Source organism: Miscanthus floridulus, chromosome 10 (genome assembly GCF_019320115.1).
Source record: "Miscanthus floridulus cultivar M001 chromosome 10, ASM1932011v1, whole genome shotgun sequence".
NCBI lineage: Eukaryota > Viridiplantae > Streptophyta > Magnoliopsida > Poales > Poaceae > Miscanthus > Miscanthus floridulus.
Window position 1 is genome coordinate 101,270,481 of NC_089589.1, and position 26,517 is coordinate 101,296,997.

At 46.6% G+C, this 26,517-nt stretch overlaps 1 protein-coding gene and 1 long non-coding RNA gene across 2 annotated transcripts; both read left to right on the forward strand.

Moving 5' to 3' along the window:
- The first annotated feature begins 8,135 nt into the window (after positions 1-8,135).
- LOC136485195 (uncharacterized) lies at positions 8,136-9,746 on the forward strand. The gene is made up of 3 exons (XR_010766356.1): positions 8,136-8,249; positions 8,409-8,502; positions 9,632-9,746. It is a non-coding gene; the product is annotated as an uncharacterized lncRNA (long non-coding RNA).
- A 7,629-nt stretch (positions 9,747-17,375) lies between these two features.
- On the forward strand, positions 17,376-23,742 carry LOC136485196 (probable protein S-acyltransferase 23). Its single transcript, XM_066482123.1, is given in 14 exon segments — positions 17,376-17,924; positions 18,071-18,085; positions 18,087-18,212; positions 19,188-19,300; positions 19,656-19,735; positions 20,051-20,214; positions 20,503-20,632; positions 20,719-20,818; positions 21,181-21,229; positions 21,583-21,660; positions 21,882-21,980; positions 22,479-22,557; positions 22,633-22,781; positions 23,138-23,742. Coding segments are annotated over 14 exon segments (1,650 nt in total). The 5' UTR covers positions 17,376-17,651; the 3' UTR covers positions 23,333-23,742.
- The last annotated feature ends 2,775 nt before the right edge of the window (positions 23,743-26,517 follow it).

The window sequence follows — 26,517 nt, forward strand, 5'->3', positions numbered from 1 at the left end:
GTTTTCATATGCTTACGCGTAATCCAAGCTTCAGTCTTCCCTAGAAACTCGGATCGTAAGAGATCCTTGTGTGTTTCAATATACGGATCTACCAAAGAGGAGTTCTGTAGAACTGTGTAGTGCGCTTTATTGAAATAATCATCCTCCGTACCAATATATGTTTTCCTCCCTAGTGTCCCCTTTCCACTTAGTCTCCCCTCATGTCTCGATTCAGGAACACCAATCGAGTCAAGGTCGGGAATAAAGTCAACACAGAACTCAATGACCTATTCTGTTCCATAGCCCTTGGCGATGCTTCCTTCTGGGCGAGCATGATTGTGAACATATTTCTTCAGGACTCCCATGAATCTCTCTAAGGGGAACATGTTGTGTAGGAACACAGGACCGAGAATGAAAATCTCCTTGACTAGGTGAACTAGGAGGTGTGTCATGATATCAAAGAAGGAAGGAGGGAACACCAAGTCAAAGCTGATGAGATATTGAACCACATCATTCTGTAGTTTAGCTAGTTCAGTTGGATCAATTGCCTTCTGAGAAATTGCATTGAGGAATGCACATAGCTTCACGGTGGCTAGACGTACATTTGGAGGTAGAATTCCTCTTAATGCAACTGGAAGTAATTGCGTCATGAGAACGTGACAGTCATGGGACTTTAAGTTACAGAATTTCTTCTCTGGCACATTTATAATACCCTTTATATTCGAGGAGAATCCAGATGGTACCTTGATGTTGTTTAAGCATTCAAACATGATTTCCTTCTCCTCTTTGCTTAGAGTGTAGCTGGCAGGACGTAAGTAATGGCGTCCATCATCTATCTTCTCTGGATGTAGGTTGTCTCTTTCTCTCAAACAACGCAGGTCCTATCGTGCTTCAAATGTGTCCTTAGGCTTTCCATACACACCCATAAAGCCTAGCAGGTTCACACAAAGATTCTTCGTCAGGTGCATCACGTCGATTGAGCTATGGACCTCTAGGACTTGCCAATAGGGTAGGTCCCAAAATATAGACTTCTTCCACATGGGTGCGTGACCGTTAGCGTCGTTCGGAATAGGTTGGCTGCCATGTCCTTTTCTAAAGACGACTTTCACATCATTGACCATATTGAGTACATCCTCACCGGTTCGGTTGCGAGGCTTGGTCAGGTGGTCTGCCTTCCCTTTAAAATGCTTGCCTTTCTTTCTTACGGGGTGATTTGTAGGAAGAAATCGACGATGACCAAGGTACACGACCTTTCGACATTTTTTTCAAGAATACACCTCTAATATCACCGAAGCAGTGTGTGCATGCATTATATCCCTTGTTTGACTGTCCTAAAAGATTACTTAGAGCAGGCCAATCATTGATTGTTATGAACAACAATGCTCGCAGATCAAAGTGTTCCTGTTTGTACTCATCCCCACACGTACACCTTCTTTATTCCACAAAATGAGAAGTTCGTCAATAAGTGGTCTCAGGTACACATCGATGTCATTGTCAGGTTTCTTCGGGCCTTGGATAAGCACAGGCATCATAATGAACTTTCGCTTTATGCATAACCAAGGAGGAAGGTTGTAGATACTTAGAGTAACAGGCCAAGTGCTATGCCTACTGTTCTGTTCTCCAAAAGGATTGATACCATCTGTACTTAAAGCAAACCTTAAGTTTCTTGCGTCATTTACAAACTCCGGGAATTCTCTGTCGATTGCTCTCCATTGGGACCCATTAGCAGGGTGTCTCAACATATTGTCTATCTTACGGTCTTCTTTGTGCCATCGCAACAATTTTGCATGTTCTTTATTTCTGAACAGACGTTTCAAGCGTGGTATTATAGGAGCATACCACATAACCTTGGCAGGGATTTTCTTCCGCGGACGTTCGCCCTCAACATCACCAGGGTCATCTCGCCTGATCTTATACCGCGATGCATGGCATACCGGGCACGCATCCAATTTCTCGTACTCTTTGCCACGGTACAGGATGCAGTCATTAGGACATGCATGTATCTTCTCGATTTCTAGCCCCATAGGACAGACAACTTGTTTTGCTTCGTAGGTAGTGGCGGGTAATTCATTGTCCTTCGGAAGCATCTTCTTTTGGATTTTTAGTAACTCTCCAAATCCCTTGTCAGATACACCATTCTTTGCCTTCCATTGCAGCAATTCTAGTGTGGTTCCCAACTTTTTCTGCCCTGCATCACAAGTTGGGTACAACAATTTGTTGTGATCTTCTAGCATCCGCTCGAACTTGATCTTTTCCTTTTCACTTTCACATTCTCTTTGTGCATCACGAATGACCTGACAAAGATCATCAGCAGGCTCATCTTCTGTGGCTACCTCTTCTTCAGCTTCTCCCATTGCAGTATCATTGAAGCACGCACCATCGAGAATAATATCATTGTCGTCCTATTGTTCTTCTTCACCTTCTTCCATTACAACACTGGTTTCTCCGTGCTTCGTCCAACAAATATAGTTTGGCATGAAACCCGACTTGAACAAGTGTGAATGAAGAGTCCTTGAGTAAGGATATTCCACCATATTCTTACATATGGCACATGGACAGCATATGAAACCGTCGCGTTTGTTTGCCTCGGCTGCACGTAACAAAGAATGCACGCCGTCAATGAACTCTTGGGAGCGGCGATCAGCATTGTACATCCAATGCTGGCTCATCTGCATTACATGATATAAATACCATATTAAAACCTAGATCATAATTAATTATTTATACAACATGCGTGCCACCACAAAAGGTACAAATTTATGAAAGCATCGCTACAATGTAGACAATCCCAACTACCACTAAAAGAACTAAAGCTAAAATACATTTCAGGAGCACAATGATTTCGCGACCAATCTCAACTAAAACAAACAGATCCCCCGATTGTGCAACATCTTTGGGGTTCTTCGGCTGGATCATTGCCTCATTAGCCGCTGTATCTGCCTGTTGTGCAAGATATTTTTGCACGAGTTCAACATACTCTCCCTCCCAGTAGAAGCCTGAACATCGTCCACTGCCATCCCACTGAAATTAAAACAAAAAAATTAGAACTTTAATCACAACCATCATGAAAATAGATATAAACTAACCATAATCATTAAATACGATAAAATAACTCACATTGCGATCCGGACACTTGTAGAAGATACGATCCTTGTTGGGACCCTCCTTCTTCACTCGGTACTCCATCACAATCTTCGTCTCATCACGACACTTGCCGCATGGAATGAGAGGGAGGCCTGGCCTAAGTCGCTTTGGAAACCCATGAGAGGCTGAGGACCCGGAAGCAGTTGCCATCTACTCTCTATACTCATTTTTTAATACACTATAAATTTCTTATTTTATAAACAAATAAAATTAAGAAACTATAAAATTATCTATATCTCTAAACAATGATATTTTAATGGTCATTGTGTTCTCGTCTTTTACTGTGGCAGGTAAGTAATTCACATGATATTTCCGCAAATTAACAGAAGAATGGGAGTGTACACACATAACAATCGATTATCGTTTATATTTATATATATACTACGTTTGGGTACGGTGATTGACAGACTACTGCGGCGATATCGGGACGTGTGAATAAATAACCATCCGTACTAGTTGACCTTGCTTACGTGATCATCTCGGCGAGCATTTCTCCACCGGACGGCACCGTACTTGGCCACGGAAGAGCTCCGATTCTACGAGGAAGGGAACACGGTCTTCCACGACCGTTGCCGCTCTCCCTCGTAGAATTAAAGCTCCTCCTTGACGTCCGTTACCGCTCGGCAGAGAACATGCTCGCCGACATGAACACGGTCTGCTAGTTCAACTAGCTACTTTAACCTTCCTTCATGTAAATATGCAAGCTTGAAGTGATTTTGAGCTCAAATTGCTTACAAATGAAAAAAACCACAATAAAGAACCATATATATATATATAGTGAATAAAATGGGATAAGATAATGATGAAACATGAGAGTATAAAGTTGGTAACCTTTAGAACCGAAGAATCGACGGAGGAATCGAAGAAATCGATGGAGGAATCGAAGAATGGATGGAGAAAGAGCAAGAACACTGCTTAAATTTGAACTTAAGCTCTCGGACGGGCTCGGCAAGGAAGAAGACGGCCAGCATGATTTATAGCTCAAAAACATGTTTTAATAAATAACCATCCGTACTAGTTGACCTTGCTTACGTGATCATCTCGGCGAGCATTTCTCCACCGGACGGCACTGTACTTGGTCAAGGAAGAGCTCCGATTCTACGAGGAAGGGAACACGGTCTTCCACGACCGTTGCCGCTCTTCCTCGTAGAATCAAAGCTCCTCCTTGATGTCCGTTACCGCTCGACAGAGAACATGCTCGCCGAGCTGAACACGGTCCGCAAGTTCAACTAGTACGGATTTTCTATAATTTTCTAACTATTTTCTAAGTTTTTCATTTCATAAAAAGTTAAAATAAAATGTTTAGTCACGGAGTCCATAGAAATGACCATATTTTGACCTAGCAACGCATTGTCAATTGTCATTGCGTTGCATTGCACCCCGGACCGGACTCCGGACAATAAAATACTATGGTCGATCGATGCCGTTCTTTGTCGTACAGTCGCACGGCGACGGCCGACGGACCCGTTCAACCACCAAATCTGTCAGGCCCGGCTGTTCGGGCGTATCGTCAAAAGAGAACGGATTTGCTCTCTATTACACGGCCTTGCATTGCATCTGTCATACCAGTCGGAGGCACTAGTCCCAATACTCATTTTTTAATACACTATAAATTTCTCATTTTATAAACAAATAAAATTAAAAAACTCTAAAATTCTCTATATCTCTAAACAATGAAGTGTGCTATGCATGCTACAAATGAACGGTGAATACTAGTTTTTAATAGCTACTTTAACCTTCCTTCATGTAAATATGCAAGCTTGAAGTGATTTTGAGCTCAAATTGCTTACAAATGAAAAAAACCACAATAAAGAACCATATATATATAGTGAACAAAATAAGATAAGACAATGATGAAAAATGAGAGTATGAGATTGGTAACCTTTACAACTGAAGAATCGACGAATGAATCGAAGAAATCAACGGAGGAATCGAAGAATGAATGGAGGAACAATAGAGGGAGGAAGAACACTAGTGCAGTGAGCTTCAAAATGTGCTGAGCTCGGGCTCGGGGAGGAAGAAGGAGATGGCCGATATATAAAGGGGGGACATTTAGTCCTGGTTGGTGGCTCCAACCGGGACTAAAGGTCTCTCCCAACGGCTCCTGCGGTGGCAGAGACCTTTAGTCCCGGTTGGAGCCACCAACCGGGAGTAAAAGTCTACCTTTAGTCCCGGTTGGCGCAGTAGCCGTTGGGAGGGACCTTTAGTCCTGGTTGGAGCCACCAACCGGGACTAAAGGTATCTTTAGTCCCGAGCGCAAAAAATGCCGGGACTAGAGTCCATTTTGGCCGAGGACCAAAGGTCTGTTCTCTACTAGTGATTGTAATAGGCTAAGGTGATTGCCCCTCTCTATGATAATAGCGACAAATATATTCTAAAAAATATTACAAAAATAAGAACTCATGTACACCTTACTAATCTTCCACAACTAAAAAAACTAAAGAGTAAACATTTTTTGGTGTCACGTTCCAAACGTGGGGCCATGGTTCTGTCTGCTGCTATACCTTCCCCGCGCGGTCCCTAGCTTCCTCGCTTGCGATCCCTTCCCCAACATGCGATCCTCCACCCAGCAGAACGATCTTCTCCGCGTCCCCGCTCCCCCAATCACCGTCAATCACCGCCGCCTCCCCGCTCCCCCAATCGGCGCCCTTCAGGTCACTCCATCTCCATCTTTCCGTCCATCCATGAGCGCTGCGCCCCTCTGCTGCTCGGACCGCTTAGGGTGTACGAGCCCACGTCCGACACGCCCTCCACCTTCTACTACGGCGATCCGCTCCCCGATGGAGTTTGGAGCACCTGACGCCTAGGTGGCGACAGGCGAGGGACGGCCGTGCGTGCCATGTGCGGCCACCCTCTCCCTCTCACACATCTGCTACCATCATTCCTCTTCCCGTGCCTGCTGCCATCCACCGCTTCGTCTCCCACGACGCCAGCCGTCCCACCCTTCCTCTTCCCGTGACGGCCTCCATTGATGGCGGCGCCCAATCCGGCGTCATGGCGCCCTGATCCGGTGGAGATGAGGCAGATCCGGCATGGATGACGGTGAATCAGGTCTTGAGGTGGGGGTCGGGGTGGTCCCCCACATGGTGATGGCAGTGATGCGAGGGGATGTTGTAGGCGTTGTCACCGCCGACCTTGTCCTCGGAGTCGCGGACATGAAGCATAGCATGGACGACGACGTCATCGTGCGTCTGGCACCATCCTTCGTGCTGTCGATGCCGGCAGCCCCGTCGTTGCAACAACCACCATCACCAACTGCCGAGGTACGGCAACGGCGCCGACGCTGGCGCGGCCACCGGCGTGGCGCGGGCGTCGAAGAAGAGCAAGCCCAAGAAGATCCCGCAGCGTGGCCTCGACGTGGTGCAGCTCGAGCAGCTGCGGATCAAGGAGCAGAAGATGGAGGGAGTCGCTGCCATGTCGATGTCGAGGGCCGCGCACCTCGGCGGTGGCGGTGGATCCGGCCACCTCCTCTCGATGCACCCTCCGACGCTGCCACTCTCACTTAGCGCCCTGCCCAGGCCTGGTGCGGACGCCGGCGTGCCGTGTACCCGCGGGTGCTCTGGGACCCGTCGGCGGACCCCATGAAGCTTCCGTACAAGAGGAGCCTGTGCCCGCAGCCTCCACTTCCAACGGTGCGTCCTCTTCTTCTGTTCTTAACTCGGCCATGCGTGCAGCGTGCATGGGTTGACAAGGCATCAGTGGCATGGGCAGGTGAGCACGGGCTTGTCGCTGATGGCGTCGTTGAGCCACCCAACGCTGTCCTGACCTGAGCACTTGAGCATATACGAGTTTAGGGCCACAAACTATTTTAGGTTAAGTTCATAGAGCTAACTCACATGTTTCAGTGTGGACTTTGTCAACTGTGGTTTCATCCGAGTTCGATTCTGCGTAAAGTAAATCATAACCAATAATCAAGATAGAAGAACAGTGCATAGCTTCTTGGCCTTTACAGTTATAGTAACCGTTCCTCTTGTTTCGTGTAGTCAAAGGTAATGTAGAAAAATGGGGAGGGAATATGTTACATTTCTTTCTATGCATTTTTCTGAACTTGATTTCAGTACTCCAAACATTTCCCGAGGTCAAAATATAGCCTGATTTTAGTTCAAGCTCTGTTCTGCAGCTCGAACACGAGTTATTCAGACTGGTCATCAGAGTTTGCCCACTGCAAGAGCAGCAAGGAGAACGAGTCTGCCTACCTCACCTTGAATACACAGCATGTGCCACGCATGAAGTAGCCTCCTGCTCTCCCCTTGATACACAGACAAACATAACTCATCCACCATTTCACATGTATTTGCATTGCAAAACAGTACAATTTTACATAGTTCAGGTCGCAAACCAAGTCCCTGCACTTAGTGTGGTAAATTGGCAGGATTTTACAAGCCGCTGAAGATCTAAGGGTGGCAGGCTGCACCAAAACCTCACCACCTTACTGCTACTGAACCATAGAACACAACCCTGGAATGTCACATGTTAATGGCTATGAATATTATTAGCTGTTAATTGTAACTTCCTGTGTAACTTGTCCTCCCAAAGAAACCCCATTGTGTGCTTTTCAGCAAGAGAAAATATTTAAGAATAGTTGTTCTTTTAGAATGCATCAAAATTTGATGTTTTACCAACCTCTTGCATGTGAGATGCTTGATAACATGCGATGCTTTCCCAGTGGGCCTGTTCTACATTTCTGTTGCGTTATCCAAATCTGATCTTTGTCATTATTGTGCACTGAAGTTTCTTCATATTTTTTTTCTGCATACAGTTGTGCATGCACTGTTATCTTATAAACTGCACCCACGTGAATATTTGCATCTGTTAACAGTAGATCAAATAGAAATTTGAACTATCATTTTTCTATCTATTTTTATAATTTTTTTGCTCCCTATAAGGATTTTGTTAATATTTTCCTTATCTCAGGGATAACTTTTACACCCCCATACCTTTTTATGTACTGAAGAAAGAAAAAGGCATTAATCATTTTTCTTTGAGACATCTTTGAGTAGTACTCATAGAAGCAAGAAATGAGTCTGATTCTGAATCTCTTCTCTCTGATATGTCTTTCGGCATCCTTGTTTATGAAGAACGTGGCAAGGCATTCTCAGGGAAGAAATCTCTAGATTGGTTCTGAGGTATGTTAAATCACTTTGTTCTTTTGCTTCTTTTGTTGCTTGTGGAGTAGAGCACAAGAAGCAGATTACTTTTTTGCTTAAATAATTATTTGTTTCAATTATTTGGGAAAAGAAGTGTCTAACCTTGTGTTACTTCTGGTGCCAACTATTTTTTTGCAGTACCAAAAGTCGGTTGGAGAAAATTTTGAGAAGATATCTGCAGTTTCACATTTTTTCAGCACCAAAACTCAGTTGAAGACATTCTTCAGAAGAGGTATGGCCATGATTTGATTCTCTACAATTAACTTTCTCCATATGTAGCTTCTTCTGCTACCAAACAAGCCTTAAGTTGACTTTGGCCATCACTATTCTGTTTGAAATTTCTTACACTGAAAATTGCAGCTTTGCCACCGAGATTAAAATAAAAAAGATAGTGGTTGACATATTAGTAAGTTAAAGCCAATGTGACTCCCACTGTGTAGAGACCAGGTTGTGATGATTCTTATTTAGGTAATTGTAATAATGCACACATATGCTATGCATGTATTGTGTGGAGATTGATTGAATATTGGACCTTTGTAAAATATTCATTTGGTCCTTTTTAAATAAAGTTCTATTCTGTCCTGTTTTAAATGCTCACTAATAGAATGTGAAGAGGAAAGCAACATGTCGCTTCAATATAGCAAGATAAATTTTGTCCATGCACATCTCTAATCCCCTTCTGTTGTATGCTAACCTACTTTGTTTAATCTGGAAAGGTTCTTCTCTAATCTGTTTGGTTCCAAGTGCTTCTTGTATCTTGCATTCATTTATACTCTGAAGAAATGGCATGTGTTGCTTGCAATGTTTTATGTTGGCAAAATTAACTAGCCACCGATCCAAAAAAAATTGTCTGCACCTTTGCCAAAAACAGATGTTTCAACTAGAGTGAGCCTCTAATGCAAATCAATATCATTGCTGATAAATAGGGTCTATTTCTGCTTAGGCTATCAATAGATAATGGACTGCAGTTCCCATCCTTCTGCTTTGTTTTGCTGTGTTCTTTTTTGAAACTACTACACCCTAATTTTAGAGCATGAGCAACTGGTTGATTTCTTTTTGCCATTTTGGTTTTTTGTTGATACAAGACTACTCTTATCTTGTATATTTTTTGGTTAAAATTTGAATGGTATGCATGCTTTTGAAACCAAGTTTGTGTTTTAAATTAATTAAGACACTGAAAAAAAATCTATTGGTAGTTAAATTGCTTCTGTTATGGTTGCCAATCTACAATTGTTCAGATTGCACTTTTGTATGCTATAACACTGCAACTACAGTAGGTGCCTCTCTATTTGTTATTAGATCACGTCCTCAATATCACATTTGAAGTTGCTGCCCCTCGCTATTGCTCTTATTGCCGCCAGGACAAGCCTACCAGGCCACCAACCCACTAGCGCCCTACCTCGCCCTGGCGCTACCTTGTGCTTCTCTTAGGTGATGATGTATCTCTTCTCTGTTCTCCACTTATCTCTATTATTTGAACCTATAATGCTCTATTGTCTATTGCTCAGTCTGAACCTATGACAGTTACTCATTGTTGTCACCCAAAGAGCAAGGCCTGGAAGTAAACATTTGTGAAGCTGCTGCTAAAGATTGATCAAGTACAACTACCAGCATTCCTAAAATGCTTGTGCAAACTGTAGCACTTAAGCTGCATTCTGCATACGACACCGAAGCGTGTTGTGTCAAGGGTGTCGAACCCCCGACTGGCCGGACCGCGGCTACGCAGTTCGTAGCCATCGGCCGTCTTCTCCGGTGAGGTTATTCCCCTCCACTGCAGGCTTAACAGAGAGAGAGAGAGATTAGGGATATAATTCTTCTTATTCTTCATTGTCCAGCGATTACAAATATATATGGCCAATGGCCCAACCGAATGGAGAAAGCTTTCCTTGATTCTAGGAATTTCCAAAACAACTTATTAATTTCTATCTTTAGCCCTTAGAGGGCAACCCATGCTGCGCCTGCCCAGCGCGCTCAGCCGCGCGGCGTACGTCGCGGGCGCGCCTGCGCCTGGCATATGTGCGCCCGCACATGACATCTCTCCCCGCCTCGACGGCCAGCTCGTCCTCGAGCTGAAAGGAAGGGAACCGAGCACGGAGGTCGTCCAGATCCTCCCATGTAGCCGAGACAGGTGGTTCTCCCTGCCATTCAACGAGCACCTGGCGCACTCCCCGGGCCAGCCGAGCTCGAGTCACCCGTGCGGGAGCAGGCACGATAGCACCGTGCAGGAGCGGAGGCAGCAGCGGTGGAACAGCCGGCGGGGTACCGACAAACTTCTTGAGGACGCCGATGTGGAACACATCATGAAGACGAGCGCCGGGAGGAAGCTGTAGCCGCACAGCCACCTCGTTGATGAGCTCCGCCACCTGGTACGGCCCGACGTATCGCGGCTTGAGCTTCCCTGTTGCCGAGCGTGGGAGGGACGCTGCTGCCCGCTGCCGAAGGCGAAGAAGAGCCCAATCGCCGACCTGGAAGGACACCGGCCTGTGGTGCTGGTCGTAGACGCGCTTCTGGACCGCCTGAGCCTGTTCAAGGCGATAGCGGATGTCGTCGAGGAAGGCAGCGCGCTCCTCCATCTCCTGGGCGACCGCTGCGACGCGGGTCTCGCCGGGCTCATAGGAGCGGATGGTCGGGGGGTCCCGGCCATAGACTACACGAAACGGAGTTTCACGGAGCGATGACTGATAGGCGGTGTTGTAGGTGTACTCCGCCCATGGCAGCCAACGGAGCCACTGTCGGGGACGGTCGCCGGTGAAGCAGCGCAAGTACATGACGATGACCCGGTTGGCGGCCTCGGTCTGGCCGTCCGTCTGCGGGTGAAAGGCGGAGGACATGTAGAGCTTCGTCCCAGTGAGCCGCATGAGCTCCTGCCAGAACGCCGAGGTGAACACTGGATCGCGGTCCGAGACGATGGACTGCGGAACGCCATGGAGGCGAACGATGTCGGCGAAGAAGGCGTGAGCGACGGACTCGGCAGTGTAGGGGTGCGCCAGGGGGATGAAATGGCAGTACTTGCTGAAGCGATCCACGACGGAGAGGATGACCGTCTTGCCTTGCACCCTGGGCAACGCCTCGATGAAGTCGATGCCGATGTCCGCCCAAACAGCCGACGGAACCGGCAGCGGCTGCAGCAGACCGGCCGGCCTGAGGTGGTCGGACTTGTACTGCTGACAGGTGACGCAGGCCTTCACGAAATCCTGCACCAAACGACGCATGTTGGGAAAATGAAAATCCCGCCGGAGCCTGTGGAGGGTGCGGTGGATGCCCTCATGGCCGTCGTTGTGGACCACGGCCAAGATCTCCTGTAGTAGCGGCGATGCCGGGGGGATGTATAGGCGGCCGTCGAAGGCGACCATGCTGTCCACCAGCGCCCATGGTGCGGTGCGGGTGCCAGCCCGGACCTCATCATGTATGGCGACCAGGGCCGGATCAGTGGCCTGGGCGTGGCGGAGGCGCTCGATGATGTCAAAGCGGGGCGCCGAGATAGCCAGCACCTCCCCTTCGTCATTGTCGCGACGGGAGAGGGCATCGGCGACGACGTTCATGGCGCCCGACCGGTACTCCACCGAGAAATCGAAGCCCAGGAGCTTGCCGACCCAGTGATGCTGAGGGATCGTGGCGAGGCGCTGATCGAGGAGATACTTCAGGCTGTAGTGGTCGGTCTTGACGATGAAGGGCCGCCCCCAGAGATACGGGCGCCAGTGCCGTACCGCCTGGATGAGGCCGATGAGCTCACGCTCGTAGGCGGCTAGCGAGCGGTGGCGAGGCGCCACAGGCCTGCTGAAGAAGGCGACCGGATGGCCCTCCTGGACCAGGACCGCGCCGAAGCCGAACGTCGACGCATCACACTCGACAGTGAACAGCTTGGCGAAGTCGGGCATGGCGAGGACGAGGGCGGATGTGACGGCGGTCTTGAGCGCTGTGAATGCCGTGGCCGCCGCGTCGTCCCAGGAGAAACCCTCCTTCTTGAGTAGGGTCATCAGTGGTGCAGCGATCGCCCTGAAGTTGTGGACAAACTTGCGGTAATACCCAGCGAGGCCGAGGAAACCGCGCACAGCCCGGGCCGAACGTGGAGCCGGCCAATCGTGGATCGCCTGCACCTTGGCCGGGTCCATGGCCACACCCGCCGCGGATATGACATGGCCGAGGTAGGCGACGGATGAAGCACCAAAAGAACACTTGGTGCGCTTGACGAAGAGTTGGTGGCGGCGTAGTTCATCGAGGACGGCCCGGAGGTGGCGAAGATGATCAGCCCACGATTTGCTGTAAATCAGAATATCGTCAAAAAATACCAGGACGAAGCGGCACAGGAACGGGCGGAGCACGTCGTTCATCAAGGCCTGGAATGTTGCCGGTGCGTTGCACAGCCCGAACGCCATCACCAGGAACTCGTACAGGCCGTCGTGGGTGCGGAACGCTGTCTTGTGCACGTCCTCCGGGCGCATGCGCACCTGGTGGTACCCGGACTGGAGGTCCAGCTTGGTGAAGAACTTGGCGCCATGGAGCTCGTCGAGTAGCTCGTCGACCACCGGGATCGGGAAAGCATCCTTGACGGTGAGCGCGTTCAGCGCCCGGTAGTCGACGCAGAAGCGCCACGAACCATCGGGCTTCTTGACAAGGAAGACGGGCGACGAGAACGGCGAGTCGCTGCGGCGGACGATCCCTTGATCAATCATGGCAGCACACTGCCGCTCCAGCTCGTCCTTGTGCGCCGCGGGGTACCGGTAAGGGCGGACGGCGACCGGTTGGGCGTCGGGCTTGAGAATAATGCGGTGATCGTGCGCACGCTTGGGGGGCAGACCGACGGGGTCCGCGAAGAGCCCCCCAAACGAGAGCAACAGCGCCTCCAGGAGGGAACCGGCCTCTGTTGTGGTGCCCAGGGCCGGCACAGAGGGGCTGGCCACGCCGGTCCAGGAGACGGGGCGCCCCTGGCGCTGGAAGGACATGCGCTGGCGGCTAAGGTCCCAAACAATGGGCCCCAACTCGCGATGGTGGGATCGCTCATGGCTGCTGGCTACGGTGCGGAAGCGGCGGAGGACTGCGGCGATGGAGGAGGGCTAGGGTAGTGGGCGGCGGCTGTGGAAGAATGGGTGGAGCGGGTGGGAGAGGACCGACGTGACCGTGATACCAGGTTGTCAAGGGTGTCGAACCCCCGACTGGCCGGACCGCGGCTACGCAGTTCGTAGCCGTCGGCCGTCTTCTCCGATGAGGTTATCCCCCTCCACCGCAGGCTTAACAGAGAGAGAGATTAGGGATATAATTCTTCTTATTCTTCATTGTCCAGCGATTACAAATATATATGGCCAATGGCCCAACCGAATGGAGAAAGCTTTCCTTGATTCTAGGAATTTCCAAAACAATTTATTAATTTCTATCTTTAGCCCTTAGAGGGCAACCCATGCTGCGCCTGCCCAGCGCGCTCAGCCGCGCGGCGTACGTCGCGGGCGCGCCTGCGCCTGGCATATGTGCGACCGCACATGACATGTTGCCTACGGCGTGATGAGAATGGTGAGGAAGAAGGATACCATGGTGTACATGAAATTATTTTTATAAGGGCATAGCTTGAGAAAACTGTATGCAGTTGTAGCTATGCATGGATCAAACAATATAGGGTCTCATGGATCAAATAATTTGAAGGGAGGTCATAAAGAACATAACTATCATGACCACGTCCTTTAATTTGAACTCCGTGCTTGTATTATGGTGTTTAGTGTCCTTTCTTCGAGCAAGCTTGCTTTGATACTTTCATGTAAAATTGGTGCTTATACATCTAAAATGTGGCTCAAAACAACATGTTGCTAAGATCGAGTATATATTATAGTGTTTCATGAGAATATGTAATTTTCTGGGCACCACCTACAATATGCACATTGCAGTATTGATCATCGTCGACAGTTCGGTTTTGGTGGTGCGATCCGTGTGTTTTTAGTATAAAAGTTTAGTTATCTAGTAGCAACGAAAGTTTAATTATCTCGTAGCAATGTACGGACACACTACCTAGTTGTTAGGAATAAAAAGTTAGAAACAAAGTACAGTGCCAAGCTTCGTCTCTTCTAGTACAATTATGGTATATATTCGTTGAGATTCTTTTGGGTGTAGTCACTAAATCATTCCCTGTTATTTCATTGGATGACGACAATATTTTATATCTAGCTAATACAGCAGTGGATCACATAACGGTCCAGCGCGTCAAGGGACAAGTGGAAGATACTCGATGGAGTAAATCAGATCAAACGATTTTTTTATAAAAAATACAATTTTTTTTTGCAAGTGCCTCTTCAACGAAATTCTTCACCAAAAATACATGCATAATCTTGACTTAAGATAATCGCACTATGCTCCATAATTTGTACTCCCTCCGTTCCAAATTATAAGCCGTTCAGACTTCTTTAGGTACGTAGCTTTTACTATGCACGTAGATATACATTGTATCTACAAAAGATAGAACGACTTACAATTTAAAATTGAGAGAGTACTACTCACTTCTCATCATTTTTAAAGGTAGAGTCAAACTTTCTCAATCCCTAAAAGAATACATATCTTGTTTTTTTGAAGACTCTGTTTTAAAGTTTAATTGGATTTATAGAAAACAATATCAATATTTATATCTCAAAAAATTTATTTATAAAAATATATTTATTAATAATGTAATGGTACTTATTACATAGCATAAATATCAGTATTTTTATTTTATTTTATCAAATTTTAAGGAAAAAACTTTGACTTGGTGAAAAAAATGTGAAATCCGACGGAGGGGGTACCTCTAGGTACGTCTCCTGGTCTGATTCTAATGCATCGCAAACTCGGATCAGCCTAGTGCCCGGACATTCGGAGCAGACACCTTGCGCATGCTACTGCCCCAGTCTGCCTGCCCGCGCCTGCTACTGCGCCGTATCGCTGCTGCACGTGCACGTCCTTCCCCCGTCTGCCTCGCCCCACCCTGCATGCGCACCCTGGCTATGCCCGCCACTCCTCCCCCTGACCTCCTACTCTCTCGATGTGGGCGAGCCCCGGGAGTCCGGATGAGGACGAGCATGCCCTGTTCGCAGGACCCTAGGTGCGTCGTGCGCCCCATTTGCCAGCCCCCGGCTAGGCTGCGTCCGCCACTCCTTCACCCTGACCCTCCTCTCTTGGCGTGGGTGGGACCCGAGAGCTCGGATGAGGACAAGCACGCCCCATCCGCAGGACCCAGGCGCGCTGTGTGCCCCATCTGTCGGCCCTTGGCTCGCCTCGCCTCTTTCCCTAGCGCTTGGGCTATGCCCCCAGGACTCTCTGAACATACCTCTGAAACACGAAATATTTGCAACATGAAACACTTGAATGCAACATAAGTCTGAACCAGATGAAACATTTAGAACATACACTTGCAACATATGTAACATCTAGATAAAACACTTGCACCATGAAAATACTTATTGCAACGTAAGAATAAAATGCCTGAAATATTTGGAACATACTCTTGCGATATATGTGTGAAACGTATGTAATATGCAGATCTAAACGCTTGCAACATACGTCTGTAGCAGAAGAAACAGTTTGAACAAACGCTTACAATATTCCTCTGAAACACTTGCAGCATATGCAAAATCTCGATTTATTTTTGCAACATCCATACAAACACACTTGCAACGTACCTCTGAAACATCTAAAACATACGCTTGCAACATGCGCTTTCAGCGCAACATCTCTTTGTTGCATGGGAATGGAGGCTCATCGGCGCGTGAAGTTCATTGGTGTAGAGCTCACCGGTGGCGCGGAACTCGCTGCTCCGGTGGAGAAGGCCACGATAGGTCATGTGGAGAAGGCTGCGGGTGGTCCGTGCGCTGGAGAAGCCCGCGGCAGGCGGGAGGCGCGATGGAGAGGGAGGAAGATAGGCTGCTGTGCTCTGGCGCGGAGGAGATGCTGGCCAGTTGAGAGGAGGCGCGATGGATAGGGAGGCGCGGTGGAGAACGTTGTTGCTAAGGCGTCGTAGCGAAGCACGGTCATGGAAAGCTGTCACGGCGCTGTGGTAAGGTGAGTAATTTTTAGAACAGTTGGAGACGAGTGGATGAACATATAAGATACGGTTGTTGTGCTACATCGCAGCCCACCATCGTTAGCGTCGGGCGGACGGACGCCCTATACCCAACGTTACCGCTAAAACAAAGGTCCACACAAGAAGTAAAAAAAAGTCCACACAAACCGGCCATGACCCACGGAGCTCCTCATGAGGGATGAAAACAAAGGTCTTGTTCGCTTCTCTTATAATCCATACTTTTTAGCTTGTTTTTTCAGCCAGAACAGTGTTTTTCTCTCACAACAAATCAACGGGAACAGTGTTTCGACTTATTTTTTCAGCGAAACGAACGAGGCCAAAAATGATAACTTCCGATTTTTGGAAATCGTTTTCTTGTTTTTCCGGTTTTCAAGCCTAAGCGGAAATGGTGATATAGTAAAAATGAAAATGAAAACGATAAAAATATTCGGAAACGAAAGCGAAAACAATTTTGCACTCTTCCGACTGTTTTCGAAGATTGCCGTATTTAGCCGGTAATTTACCGTCGATAGTTACCGATTCAAAGGCCTTAAATCCTAAGTTATTTATAGACTATATAATGCATATACTTTAGGTTCAGTTGGCCTACATTTAAGCATCCCATCTGCACACGCAAGCACATAAAGCAAATATTTTTTTTGAGAAACTATACGACAAATATTTCATCCATGTATGAACAAGAAGGCAATAAGTCAATCAAGTACTGCACCATAACTCTGAGGTTTAGCTTGTTTGAGATTTAAGATGGTGCGAACTGTGGTTTTAGCTTTTGTGGCTTTATTTATTACTACTGTCATGTGAGATAGGTCGAGTTTTATGGCTCTTCTCATATGCTACAGTTTGACGTGTCTATCGTTTTTGAGGATATCGTTCTCATGGGTTCCGATTATTATCGATGTATCGTTTTCGAAATTACTGAAATATCGGTGCCGTATTCATTTCTAACACTATCGTATCGATTTTGTTTTCAAAAAAAAATGAAAATAAAAGTGATTCGGTCCCGATCGTTTTCATCCCCAGTTCCGTTCCGTTCCAATTTCCACCTGAGAACCCACGGCGTCCGACGGGCGACGGCTCCCAACCACCGCTCACGTGCCACCGCGTCACTCCTCTGACTCTTCTGACCATCCCCCTCTTCCTCCTCGAGTCACCCCCCTCCGCCCGCCCCGAGCCACTCCGGTCCGCGGTGGCTGTCCGTCGCTTTGTTGGCGGTCGCTGTTCCCAACCAAATCCTCCTCCCCCTCGTCAGCCCGCGCCGCCTCGAAGGAACCGCGGCTGATCCTGCTCCAAGCCTCCAACCCTAGCCCCCCGCTCCCCACCTTCCTCCGCCAGGGCCCATCCGCGCATCCATGGCGGAGATCGAGGTGGTGTCCGAAGGCGGCAGGCGGGACGAGGACGAGGAGCGGCGGCGGCAGGAAGGTGCGGGGGAGCCGCCGGCGGACCCCGTGGTGGACGTGTACTCGGCGGCGGCGTACGGGGACCTGGAGCGGCTCCGCGGCTTCGTCGAGCAGGGGGGAGCCGCCGCCGCCGCCGCGCTCAGGGAGCCCGACGGCAACGGCTACCACGCGCTCCAGTGGGCCGCGCTCAACAACTACCCCCACGTCGCGCTCTACATCATCGAGGTCGGGCTCGGACTCGGCTTCCCCTCCGTCCTTACCCCTATCCTGCTTCCTCGCCGGCTTCGAATCTGCGCTTATCCATTCCTGCGACTCGGTGCTCACCTCACCTTATAGCTTCGCTGATGATGGGATTGTTCGGTTTGCTGCAGCACGGGGGCGACGTGCAATGCGACGGACCACGCGAGGCAGACGGCGCTGCACTGGGCGGCGGTGCGTGGGTCCACTTCCGTGGCAGACGTGCTGATGGAGCACGGCGCCAGGGTCGAGGCCGCCGACGTCAATGGCTACCGGGTAATGTGGCACCCTGTCTTTCTGGATGTACAATTCGAATTTATATATTTTGTTGCCCCTATGTTTGTGATTGGTTTAGTACCTGATTGGTGAGGGTACCATGAAACCAACTGCCTTCTGGGATAGTCTGCGGGGGTGGTTTTAGAGGTTTACGAAGTTTGTTTGAATCAGTAAAAAATGTAGGGTCTGCCTCAATTCTCATCTGGTTTGCCAAATCAGCTGTATGGTTAGTGTGTTTCAGGCTTTCAGCATTGATGACAATAGGAAATCTATCTAGTAGAAGAATACAGAACTTACTCTGTTAGTCTTAACTTCCAAATACATAACTTACTCTATTGGTCCAACTTCCAAACTAAGCATTATCTCAGTGAAGTACTCCCCGCATTCCAATTGTATGTCGTTTTGGCTTTTCTGGATACATAGATTTTAGTCCTGGAAACAGCCTCTTGCAGAAATGCAGGGAAAGGCTGCGTACAAAATACCCAAGTGGTCGGACCCTTCCCCTGACCCTGCTCAAGCGGGAGCTACGTGCACTGGGGCTGCCCTTTTTTTTATAGATTTTACTATGTATCTAGACAATATCTAAGTGCATAACAAAAGCTATGTATCTAGAAAAAACAAAACGACTTGCAATTTGGTACAGAGGGAGTAGCAGCCATTGTGCTAGTGCCATTTTGTTTAGAATAAATCATTTGCAACAGGTGCAATTGCAGATTAATTCTGCTGTTTGCTGATAGGCAAGACAATGGACTGAATAGCAAAATAATAAATGTATCTTACATATTTACAGCACACCATTTGGAAATTTGCTTTTAGGCTGGATAGCTTATCTTTGGAGCAGCCTTTCATCTTTCCTTTATTGCTGATGCTGATGAAAAAGATTATATGTTCAGTTCCTGATGACAGCTTAAGTCATTTATATGGTTCAAGCGGAATCTTCTGTCTGACTGTTCCCTGCTTTGATTATTATGTCAGGCAGTCCATGTTGCATCTCAGTATGGCCAAACATCATTCTTGCATCACATTATCTCAAAGTACGGTGCAGATTTTGATGCTTTGGACAATGATGGGAGGAGCGCGCTGCACTGGTACATGATTATTGACAAGACTCTACTTTCAGAATGCATGCTTTCCCTTGTTTAGGTATCAATGTCACCTAAAAAATGCAGTATACAGTTTAATATGGTTTTGTATATTCTGTTCAAATTGTGTCTCAATCACGGTAAATGATTCATTCAGAATTGTCTTTGCACTGCTGTGCATGTATATGATATGGTGCTGTGCACTCAATTGTACGATTGAAGGACTGTAACCACAGTCCTGAAGAGTCAGTTAATTTACTGTCTACCTGACTTCTCTGTCAAGACTTCCATTCATTGGATACTTTTATCTACATTTCCATGTTTGGCGTAATGTAACCTTATATATTCTATAACATCACAGGGCTGCCTACAAAGGAAATGCAGATACAATCAGATTACTGCTATTTATGGATGCTAATCAAGTAAGGCAAGACAAAAATGGTACCTGCCTCTTTTCTGTGGTATTTAATTACATCTTTTGGCTACTTCATATGTTTCTTCTTTCCACAATTTTTCTTATTCTATGAACAAAAACAATGGCATATTTGGCAAGGTTCAGTGCTTGTCAGAATATTTTTAAAAACATCTACTTTTTCAATTGTCTGTAGTATGCTCCCAACCCTATGGAAAAAATTAGGATGAATAATTAATTTCCCTTAAAATTATGGATGACTGCGAATGTGGCCCTGTTATTTTATTTCTCTTAGGGCAGCTAGGTGGGTATAGTATTTAAGCTCTTTTTGTGATGCCGTGCAGGTTGTACCGCTTTACACTGGGCTGCTATAAGAGGGAATTTGGAGGTTTGCACAGTTCTTGTACATACTGGTACGAAGGAAGAACTCACACTTAAGGATAGTGGTGGCTTAACTCCTGTGCAACTTGCAGCAGAAAAAGGTCATCGGCATCTTTCCAATATCCTTGTACGTTTCCGCTGGCATTCTATTTTCCTATTAATAATTAACCTCTTTCTCCTCCTGAGAAATTATGCTGCATGCCACCATTCAATCTGCTCATACACCAGTATATCTAGGTGCTTGTGCTGTTGTAAATGATTGCAATGGCATGTATTCAATGATGTATGCTTTCCCCTGTTCTATCCATTTCTTTCCTCCCCTGTTTTGAAGTTTGTTCTCCAAATATTTGTTTGGTGTGTGTTTTAGGTACTGACCTTTTCAACTCCACTAACAAAATAATTTCTCTGCTTGTAGTCTAATGCTACAAAAGTAAGCTTTGAAGACAAGTTCTTCCCTGGGAAATCGAGGAAAATTGGATACGCCCCTTTCTTGTTTGCTTATCTTGTCGTCTGCCTCATCCTTTTCCTAAACTCGATTGTATTTGGTGAGCATTGCTTCAGAGTTTTTGTTGTTTATATCAGAATTAGGGATCTTTGTTTTTCATCAGACCTGATCATAAAATCTCTGCAGCACCTAATTTTTCTAGGATCACTGCTACTGCTGGTCTTTGGTCTTGGGCTGCTGTATCACTTTTCTTTGCATCTCAAGTAATGTTCTACAGAGTTAGCAGGTAGCTTATGTTTCATATTTGTTTATCGTCTGGTCGTACCATTTATGTGCACCTTTGGCTATTTCCTGATTAGCTATGTTTTTTTAGTCTTTGTACATTAAGTAGCTATAATAATACCTTGATGTATGTAGCCATTAAAAAGATGACTGACTGTTGGGTAAAATGAATTTGTGATGAGAGTATGAGACTCATGGGAAGAGATTCGATCATGCATTTGATGCATTCTTGCTAGTGTGGAAATCTCCATTTTAAAGTTTTAATCTCAACATATGAACATATACTTTTATAAGATCAGCAGATTATTTTGTTCTCATATTGTCCCTGTTCCATGCTTAACGTTTGTGTTCTTTTGCTGTTGACAGAAAAAATCCTGGCTACATCAAGGCAAATTCCAAGCGATCTGATCCGAAGGTAAAAAAAATGTTCTACCACTGTTATTCAAAGACAATGTTTCTACAAATGTGCTTGAAGGAACTGCCTTGGATCAATATTTATAGAATCTTGCTATGTGTCATTTCAAGGAACAGATAAAACATGTTCCTTCAGTTTGTAGTTGATACCATATTATCATACTACAGTACATGGAAGCTAGGAGTTTATGGGCCTATTTTCACCTATCTTTTGGCATTGCGACCAACTGAAGTTCTGTAGTCAACATTTTGAAGACTGACTAAACATCATTTGGTCTGCCAAACCATAGAAAGTTGTTTGCACAGTTTTTTTTTGTCAGTAGGTAAATATGACAATTAGCGCTTTATTTACAGGAGCCACTTATGGAAATTGATCTTACCAACTCCTCTACTTGGACAGGCAATTGGTCTCAGTTATGCCCTACTTGCAAGGTACTAGAGAAAAACTCTTCATTACTATTCTCACTTCTGTGATCCCCCCTCCCCCTTGTGTCTTCGTATTATTTTAGTATATCTCTTGTGGCGATGGCACTTTGTGTCGGAAGCAAAAGATGAAACCATATGTATGTGTGCTTGTCTTGTTACCTGCTCTTGTTTTGGCTATAAACCCCAACTATGTTTATTTTTACTGAATGGGTAACCTTACTTACCAGATAATTCGACCTATGCGCTCCAAACATTGTCCAACTTGTAAGCATTGTGTTGAGCAGTTTGACCATCACTGCCCATGGATATCAAACTGTGTTGGAAAGGTATAAACATTAATTTGTACATCTCGAATTTTCTATTGTTGTGACTTTAACTGCCTGTTCTGCTGTTCCAATTGTTTTAGGAAACATGTTCTGGCTAGGCACTAATATTGGATACTAATTTTGTTCTTTGGATCGCTAATGGGAATACACAGTTGCTTGATGCTTAGTATTCACGTAATAATGTGTGCACTTGGATTTTTTTCATTATGAAATCTGACTGTAATAAGTATTCAGACTGTCAACTTGAACCTCATCGTGATGCCATACATACATGTTCGTATTCAATTGTATTCTGCATGCAGCTCTTTGAGACTTTGACAGATTTTCCATATTGCGTTGTTTATGACTATATGATTAAGATCATAGGAAAGTATGTCGTTCAAAATTAACGGTATCAATTTTGTACTGTAAGAATAAAACTTCAATGTTTTGTTTATTACGTGTGCGCCTTATAAACTGGGACAGAGGGAATTACTAAATATATATTTTTTCTTGCAGCGAAATAAGTGGGACTTTTTCGTGTTTCTTTGGATGGGGATAGCTACATCCTTCCTGGGTGCTGCTGTTGGATTCCACAGTAAGGACGTCTTTAAACAGTACTTTTTCTTTGCTTCAAGATGTACTAACAAGTCAAGGACATTTAATGCCTCAGGACTTTGGACAGAGCCCGTTATACTCTCATCTTCAGAATCGTGGATGCATTTCATGGTGACAGAGCATCCTGGTGCTGTATTGTTCATGTTTCTGGATGTCTTTTTGTTAACTGGAGCTCTGATTCTGACTGGAGCACAAGCAGTACAGGTAAATTTTCGCCTGTTTGTTAGTATTTGCATTTTTTGGAGCAAACACTCCGGGGTTATCAGAGCAGCATTATATTTGTCTCTATGCTGTATGATCAAATTGTGGTCTCATGCTCTGTGCTACTTTGGACATTGGGAATAGCAAAAGAGCATACAGTTTCTATTTTGTGCCTCATAAGATTTGTAGCTAGGCTGTTTAGAGAGTATGTTTCTATCATTGTGAAACCGAACAGCACAATTTCATTGAACTCAGTTTGCTAGAAGTAGCAAAATGGAAGTTCGGCCACATACCCGCACGGCATATTCGCTTCAATGGGTGCATTTTCATAACGTGTATGCTTCACCCATTCATTGCAGATAGCACGGAACATGACAACTAATGAGGTAGCGAATCGATCTCGCTACACATATCTTCGAGGGCCTGATGGGCGTTTCAGAAATCCTTACAGTCGAGGTTGCCAGAGGAACTGCACTGATTTTCTTATCAATGGATACAGCAATGATGAGGAGGTCGCATGGCCAACACTTCAACAAACAGTACAGGGAAGATAGAGGTACCGATCGAGGAAACAAAAGTTTAGTGACAGATTATATGCCCAAGACCCCTTAAAAGCATCTGCTTTCATCTTAGTGCTGGGAATATTTCAGTTTGTTCAGACAATGGTTTGACAATGGTGCGAAGAGCGACTTACTTGGGGTCACATTCTGAGTGGCTGGCACCCCTTCATACATGTCTTTAGACGGTGCTGTGGATCATGGAATTGTTTGATTATTTATGTTGTCGATATGAGATCTGATAGTGATAGATGTGAATGCAGGTTTTATGATTTCTGTAGTAAATTGGATTCACAATCTTACTCCATTCACGAAATATACAGGGGGCAACAGGGCATGTATAAGCATGCACCATATTGTGGATTTTGTCTTGTATTATATTGGCCCAATAGCTGACTTCTGCTGTAGTTGCACACTGGTTTACCAATGACGTTTAACAATACGGCGAAGGATGTCCTGGCAACAGGAGACATGAAACTGCAAAAATCAAATGACACATCTTACTGCTTTTGATGTGAGATAAAGCCAGATTACCTCAGTACTTATATAGCATCACAAAATAACATGCTTCCTTTTATAGCATCCGAAGATTAAAATTTTCTAATATAGCATTGGGTTTGTTTTTGTCCCCTATTTAGCACTACCGGCAGATCTTATAGGGTATACCGTTTTGTGCTTGTCAAATAATCGAAGGATAGACCAAAATACCCTTACGAACAGGTCACGGTCCTGAGCTGCCGGTCCTTTCTCTTCTCCTGAACCCTATCGTGACGCCCACCGCACCAAAGCGATGGCCGGCGGCGGTGGCTTGCCTCTCAGCAAGGAGCCCTTTCCCGTGGATCCGGGGGGCATTGATCCGGGCGGGGGTGACCCGAGCGGCGTTGGCGCGTGCGGCGGGGCCGGCCCGAGCGGTGGTGGCCCAAGCAGGAGCGCCTGCGGCGGCAGCCCATGCGCAGCCTGCCGCAGCCCTGGCGGAGGCGCGTGCGCATCCCCGCACTGCCCCGGTGGTGGCACGTGCGCAGCCCCGCACAGCCCCAGCGGAGGCGCGTGTGCAACCTTGCACGGCCCAAGCACACGAGCAGAGGTGCCACCCGGCGGCGCTCGAAGGTGTGGCATGGCCACATTGTTGGACGAGTGAGTTCCCATCATCTGCTCATTGTGTTCTTGCTGTTGATGCCCTTTCAATTGTTGGTATAATTACTCATAGTTTAAGATGTTTTTATTTGGTTCACAGGTTTCATCCATCTTTTGATCCAAATTCAACTTATATCCTACAAATGAAACACCTTGGTAACCCTAAGAAAGCTAGGAAAGATGCCATATGCTTTTGTTTTGAGAAAGTTGTTGATTCTGATCTCACTAATTTCAAGATTTAGTTGAATCAATCGTAGATCAGTACCCTCTTGGCTATATGGAAATTGCACATCTTCTGTACCATGACCATGATTCAAAAACCTTCCCAGAAGTTAAAACTGACCAAGATTTGATGTTAATGTTTGAAAAACACAAGAAAACAAAGGCTGTGGACATGTTCATAGCATATTTTCATCCATCTGAACCATATGAGCCTCTCACTCACTGGCATTACGAGGACCAAGGGCAGCCCATGCAGAATCCTTCTGCTGAACCAGAGGACACATATTTAGATAATCCATCGCCCGAGAATGAACATGTAGGGTCGATGAGGAGGCTATGTACCTGGCAAGCAATGAACCTATACATGCTCTAAATGTGATCCTTTATTCTGGGCGCAAAAGAATGGAAAAGGATTCTGGTCCTGATGAGGAGGGTACGGAGGATGAGGAGGATCTTGACTCACAGTCTGAATCTGAAACTGAGGTTGCTGATGAGCTGGTGGACACAGACTATGAGGAAGATCATGTCCCAGATATAGAACATGACAAAGAAGACCCTCCAATGACCACCTTTGGGCAGCAGCTTATTCATGGAACCAATGTATATTTGAGAAGCATTGGTTTGATATGAAGAAAGCAAAACCAGCAGCAACTGCATATCTTAGGAATTGGCATAAGAAGTTGTGGACTAGGAGTCAATTTTCAACCAATTCCAAGGTGGATTATGTAACTAACAACTTGGCAGAGTCTTTTAACAATTGGATTAAGCAATATAAGTCCATGAACTTAGATGACTTTATGGATAAGATTAGACAATTGATTATGATCAAGTGGAACCAAAGGAGGAAAGTGTCAAAGAAGTTAGAAGGTTTGATTCTACCCCACATAATCAAAAGGTTGAATGAAAGGAGTAGAGAACTTGTAACACCCAGGTGTTACGCTCCGTTTTAGCGCCGTGATTTAGGCCTCAGTAAAACTTTCAAAACGAGTTTCTCGAAATTTTGATTTAAAATATACGGGAAACGATAAGCGAAGCTTGCGTAAATTAGTAAACCGTGTAAAAGTTACGACAGATGACCGTGCTCCAAAGCAAAGTGCTGTTACGACTATATATATATAAGAGTGCCTGAGTCAGAAGCACGTGGTCCTGTTTCTGAGTCAACTCGTGTCAATTTCACCACGCTGTCTCTGCACTGATGGAGTTGGCCGAACCCTCACGTTGTTTGCTTGCTCTGTCTCTGATCATCCTTGCCTGTCGCTGGCTGTCTATGTGTTCAGCTCCCGACGTGTCCGTAGTGCCGGTGTGTATACGACGTGCACGATCCGCATACTGCTGTCTGCCCTGTCCTTGTCATGTCCTTTCGCGTTCCGTGTGCATGCAGGCGAGCAGCTGACGGCCACGCTACGATGTCCTCCCACTGTCCCCCAGTCACGTCTATGAAGACAGAGGCAGACGGACAAGCCAGCGAGCAGTCTCCATCGCTTTTCCTTTCTTGTCTGCTTGCCTCGCTGCCTTGTCCGTCTGCCTCTGTCTCTATGGATTTTGCAAGCCGAGCGCTGCTTTTCCCCCACCCCCTCTCCTCTTTCTCTCAGCGGCGAAATCCGTGCGTAGGCCATGAGCGCTGCTCCTCTTCCCCGTGCGCCGACTCGCTCTCTGCCGCCAGGGCGCACGCGCGAGCCCGTAGCACCGGCTTAGGCCACGCCCCGCCGTTTCCCCTCCCGGGCGCCCGTAGTCGCCCAAGCCCCGAGCCCCGCCGGTCCGCTGCCGCCGAAGCCGCGCCCCCGGTCCCGCGCTGGAACCCCACCATCTCCGACTCGCCTCTGTTT